This window comes from Neoarius graeffei, chromosome 26, assembly GCF_027579695.1.
Source record: "Neoarius graeffei isolate fNeoGra1 chromosome 26, fNeoGra1.pri, whole genome shotgun sequence".
In the NCBI taxonomy this organism is placed as follows: Eukaryota; Metazoa; Chordata; class Actinopteri; order Siluriformes; family Ariidae; genus Neoarius; species Neoarius graeffei.
Genome location: NC_083594.1, coordinates 11,101,192 through 11,107,191, shown reverse-complemented (window position 1 = coordinate 11,107,191; position 6,000 = coordinate 11,101,192). Strand labels below are relative to the sequence as shown.

General features: G+C 41.2%; 1 protein-coding gene across 1 annotated transcript in view; it reads right to left on the bottom strand.

Annotated features, from left to right (window-relative positions):
• Positions 1-306: 306 nt before the first annotated feature.
• The window catches only part of LOC132874666 (zinc finger protein 271-like), a 73,397-nt gene continuing 67,703 nt past the window's right edge, over positions 307-6,000 (bottom strand). Inside the window, exon 6 of the mRNA XM_060911022.1 lies at positions 307-2,516. Within this exon, the coding sequence (XP_060767005.1) occupies positions 931-2,516 (1,586 nt within the window). The 3' untranslated portion in view covers positions 307-930. The remainder of the gene's footprint in view (positions 2,517-6,000) is intronic.

Sequence of the window (6,000 nt, the reverse complement as noted above, 5' to 3'; positions counted from 1 at the left end):
TCAAGATTGGCTCGATGAATAAATCTATGAGTGGGTTTGGATAGTACTTACTTTTTTTGGCAAAACAATGAATGATGCAATCATAAGTCAACTGACATCCCTCTGCTGAACAAACGGTCATATCAGCTCAAAAAAAATTCATACAGTGCTATGCACTCGAGATCAAGTCTTTGCTTGATAAGAGATGCTCCGTTTCATGAATACAAGAGACAAGCTACCAAAAAAATAAATTAAAAAAAAAAAACCCATTGCATACACACAGAACAAGGACTAAACCTATTCAGTACTTATAATTGTTTTTTGCAATTTGGTTCATAATACATTTTATTCATATAAACTTTTAGCTGATTTTCTAGTGTTACATAAAGAGAACAGGTGAAATATCATGTAAACCAACCATAAACACGAGACCTAGTTTTACAATTTATACTTAAAACATTACGATCTACACAATGTACATAAGTATAAAATCTAAAATCTTAAATATCTTGCAAGCCACAGCCAATCAGCTGATTAACTGTCACTTCTAATTCAACACACCAAATTTCATAATAGCCAATTTCATCGCTGAAGCAGACAACTTCTGAAAAATTACTGACCAGTGTAACATGAATAAAGTTCAAAGTACAGGTCATTTTCAGTCAAAACTGTAATAACCATATTTAATTTGACAACTTTAAATTATGCAATGTCTCCGAGTTAGTGCACCTGAAGGTCTTAAATGTAACTAAATAAACAAACATCTTTCCACACCATGATCAGTTATACGGCTTCTGTCCTACGTGAATGCGCTCGTGTCGTTGGAGAAGACTGACGAGTAAAACTCTTCCCACACTGTCAGCAGTGATACGGCTTCTTTCCTGTGTGAATGTGCTGGTGTGTTTGGAGATTACTCTGCTGAGTAAAGCTCTTCCCACACTATGAGCAGTGTTACGGCTTCTCTCCTGTGTGAATGCGCTGGTGTTTTTGGAGATTACTCTGCTGAGTAAAACTCTTCCCACACTGTGAGCAGTGATACGGCTTCTCTCCTGTGTGAATGCGCTGGTGTTTTTGGAGAGCACTCTGTTCAGTAAAACTCTTTCCACACTGTGAGCAGTGATACGGCCTCTCTCCTGTGTGAATGTACTGGTGTCGTTGGAGATCACTCCGCTGAGTAAAACTCTTCCCACACTGTGAGCAATGATACGGCTTCTCTCCTGTGTGAATGTGCTGGTGTTTTTGGAGATTACTCTGCTGAGTAAAACTCTTCCCACACTGTGAGCAGTGATACGGCTTCTCTCCTGTGTGAATGCGCTGGTGTTTTTGGAGAGCACTCTGTTCAGTAAAACTCTTTCCACACTGTGAGCAGTGATACGGCTTCTCTCCTGTGTGAATGTACTGGTGTCGTTGGAGATCACTCTGCTGAGTAAAACTCTTCCCACACTGTGAGCAGTGATACGGTTTTTCTCCTGTGTGAATGCGCCAGTGTCGTTGTAGAGCACTCTGACGAGTAAAACTCTTTCCACACTGTGAGCAGTGATACGGTTTTTCTCCTGTGTGAATGCGCTGGTGTCGTTGGAGAGCACTCTGTTCAGTAAAACTCTTTCCACACTGTGAGCAGTGATACGGCTTCTCTCCTGTGTGAATGTGCTGGTGTCGTTGGAGATCACTCTGCTGAGTAAAACTCCTCCCACACTGTGAGCAGTGATACGGCTTCTCTCCTGTGTGAATGCGCTGGTGTTGTTGGAGAGTACTCTGTTCAGTAAAACTCTTCCCACACTGTGAGCAGTGATACGGCTTCTCTCCTGTGTGAATGCGCTGGTGTTGTTGGAGAGCACTCTGTTCAGTAAAACTCTTTCCACACTGTGAGCAGTGATACGGCTTCTCTCCTTTGTGAATGCGCCGGTGTCGTGGGAGAGCACTCTGATGAGTAAAACTCTTTCCACACTGTGAGCAGTGATACGGCTTCTCTCCTGTGTGAATGCGCTGGTGTCGTTGGAGAGCACTCTGTTCAGTAAAACTCTTTCCACACTGTGAGCAGTGATACGGCTTCTCTCCTGTGTGAATGCGCTGGTGTCTTTGGAGAGTACTCTGCTGAGTAAAACTCTTCCCACACTGTGAGCAGTGATACGGCTTCTCTCCTGTGTGAATGCGCTGGTGTCGTTGGAGAGCACTCTGACGAGTAAAACTCTTTCCACACTGTGAGCAGTGGTACGGCTTCTCTCCTGTGTGAATGCACTGTTGTGCTTTGAGTGCATTCTGATAACTAAAACACTTTTCAGAATCTGAGCAGTGGTGAATTTCCTTCTGTATATCATTATGGGAAGTATCAGAATGGATAATATCAGTTGATGTCGGCTGACGACTGGAGCATTTGGAGGGGATCTGAAGCTCATATTTAATCTCTCCTGATTCTCGCAGTCTCGCATCCTCTTCATCTTGGCATCTCTGGATGTGTTTGTCGAGGTAATTTTGAGATGCATCGGAACAAGGGCATGTGGAGCAGGAAAAGACTTGCAGCAGAGCGTTCTTTACTTCTGGAGAAACGAAAGGACAAAAATAACAAATTGAACATGAAATGCAACAAGATTATAAAATATAACACCACTAACCCAATGTAAGGAGTGTTTTTACTGAAACTTAATCAAGATTCTACATGAATTAAGACTGAGACAAAAACAAAAGGTTGCGGACTAAGATACAGCAGCCTCTAGCTTGGAATACTGGGAGATTCAATAAGGTCCTGGAACAGCAGCTATGCACAGCATTGGCCACAGCCCTGTGGGTCTGAGCGACCAAAGGGGAGTTGTTGGTTCCTGTTGGACATTATGTCAAGTCTAGGTAATGGAAAGCCTAGCCTCATTCACATCTCATCCAGGATTGAGAAGGAAACTCAGCCCTCACATTCAAGGTTCTGAAAGATCCAAAAAGGGGCCTTATTTATCAAACTGGATATGAATAGATTTATTTGCAAATAGTTTCTAGTACAGGGATCCCAGCAGTAATTGAAAAAATAGAGGAATGTAAGAAACTATCACCGGGCGGCATGGTGGTGTAGGCTAGTGGTTAGCGCTGTCGCCTCACAGCAAGAAGGTCCGGGTTCGAGCCCCGTGGCCGGCAAGGGCCTTTCTGTGCGGAGTTTGCATGTTCTCCCCGTGTCTGCGTGGGTTTCCTCCGGGTGCTCCGGTTTCCCCCACAGTCCAAAGACATGCAGGTTAGGTTAACTGGTGACTCTAAATTGACCGTAGGTGTGAATGTGAGTGTGAATGGTTGTCTGTGTCTATGTGTCAGCCCTGTGATGACCTGGCGACTTGTCCAGGGTGTACCCCGCCTTTCGCCCGTACTCAGCTGGGATAGGCTCCAGCTTGCCTGCGACCCTGTAGAAGGATAAAGCGGCTAGAGATAATGAGATGAGAAACTATCAGCAGGGGTCAAGGGGGCTGCCTGAAGCTGTTGAGATTTTAACATTTAAAGATGCTATAGAACACATTTTTTACATAGATTTAACATAGAAAAGCAACAGAATTTAACCATAGTGTGTATCTATTTGATGCCATATTTTGTAATCAATGACATAAGTGGCAAAAAAAAAAAAAATGTATAAAAATTAGACGAAAATGTAGCTTTGAAGAATATACTTGCCTAAATATTCCACTGATTTTGTTATAACAATAGTATCCATAGTTCATCTCATTTGTTTATTTTTTTTTGTTTCAAGTTAAATGTCAAAACTAGTCTAATATAAGCCACATTCATTTTTCAAAAATCATGAATATGAGCAGAAATCAATAATTCAGTAATTAGATATATACATATGTACAGCAAATACTGGAGATATTTGATTTAAACCTCTCTTTTTGAAAGGTTTCACTGCAAAGGAATTTAATGCTCTTTTCTGGGGTGCATTCTGTCTTTCCTCCAGTTTTCTCTGCTTTTGTTTCTCTGATCTTTCCTTCTGCTTTTCTGATGTTCCTGCAGTGCTCTGAATTAAGTTCAACGCATTAGAAACAAAAGCACAAACGGAGTTAAAACATGTTTTCTCGCAAATGGGCGCAGCCATATTGTTTTCTTGTTCTATCGCGTACAGTCTCACGGTCAGTGTTGCCAGATACTCCTGACGTTTTCCAGCCCAAAATATGTTCAAAACCCGCCAAAATGCAGTTGAAACCCCCCAACTGGGCGGGGAACCGCGCAATCTGGCAACACTGCTCGTGGTATTTACATCAATTTAACTTCCGAGTGTTCCCGAATGTCAACGAAAACAAACGAAGCTGACGAAAACATCGCTAAACAAGTAAACCAAATCAGAACGTATTCTGCTGGTCATTTTACTTAAACATATTTTTAATGGATATACAAGAGATTTAAAAAAAAAAAAAAAAAAAAAACACTTTCGCTAGAAAATAGCGGAATTCCGCTAAATAGCGGACGTCTGGGATCCCTGCTAGTAGCACTGACACAAGCAAATCTATGTTTTCTATCTGGATTTTATATATGGATTAGGTTGTCAAGTTTAAAACACTTATTAAAGGTGCCATTCCTTTAATACCAAAAACGTTTAATACTGGCTCTTTTTGAAATACCATAGTTCACTCCGAGTTGCATATGCATGCGAAAATGTAATTCTACTCCCATTCCCTGTATTAGCTTATGAAAGAAAATAGTTGGGAAAACGAGCGAATCTGAAAAATCCCTACGAACTTGCGCAAGTTCGAAAATTCGTAGTCATGGCCTCGCCCGCCTTGGCTTGCGACCGCCCACGGGAAGAAAGTTTGGATTTAAGCGCAAGGAGAGATAGCAGAGCCCATCTCGTCAGTAGCTAACGAAGAGGACCTAACAGCAAGTTGAAAACATGGCTGAACAAGTTCGTGCCTGTGTTATTTGTGGCAGTAACACATCAACGTTGCATTTCTTGCCCAAGATAGAAGAGGTGAAGAATAAATGGTTGGAATTTATCTTTGGAACACCACCAGCGAAGTATAATGCAACGTTAGTACTGTGTTCTGATAATTTCAACCACAGTGACTTTTCAAACTTCGGTGCCTTCAGTAGTGGTTTTGCTTCGAGGGTGCATTTAATCCCTGGATCTGTGCCGTCAAGACGATCGACCACCAGCTCACAAGCTGTAAGTAAAACATGAACTTTTTGTTTGAAGGTTTTTGTTACAAAATAGCATGTTCATATTCTCCACGTTAGCATGCATGACATGGTCACAAGCTAGGCAGGGATGAGAGTTTTCCGCTTTTCGGCGGATTTCTGCTTTTTCTGAGTAAAAAAACGACCTTTTTATATTATGCCAAATCTGTTGAGAATTTTTTTTTTAATTAATTTCGGGGGGTTGGGGTTTGTTCCTTCATGCTGTCCAAACTTCATTAACTCCAACGATGTTTACACATTATTTGTAAGTCGCCATCTTTAGTCTCGTTTAAATCTCGTTGAACGTGATGTAAAATTCGTGTTATCTACATTGTTATTCGTCAAAACATCGATGTCGAGACCATAATAGCCAATCAAAACAGTTTTTACAAAGACACCCACATCCGCTTGTTCTGACCCACTGGAGGTAGCGTCACAGTGCTGTTAGCCAATCAGAGGTAAACACGTTTACATGTCATGAATATTAATGAGTAAGAGCTGAAATCCTGTCGTTCTCCCGCCACCCACTCCTCCAGCAAACTAGAACAGCCTGAAACAGGAGAACCACAGCATTTTTTTCACCAAAACCGGCTCACAGGGCATTCATTCATACTAGAGACCACCGAAAAATTAATGAAAAAACGATGCAATGAGACCTTTAATTTCAATTACACACAAATTTCATGAAATTAAGTTTTGTGGGATTTTGTGAAAACCAGTTGATTCATATTCAAGTAATTGATGAAAGCAAGCCAACATCCATAAATTAAGACATATAACAGTCATTTAAATTAATGTAGGTGTATTAAAAAAAAAAAAAAAAAAAGGGACACTGCATCGGTTCAGATGGCATTCAAGTAGTTCTGCAGTAGTATAGGAATTTCC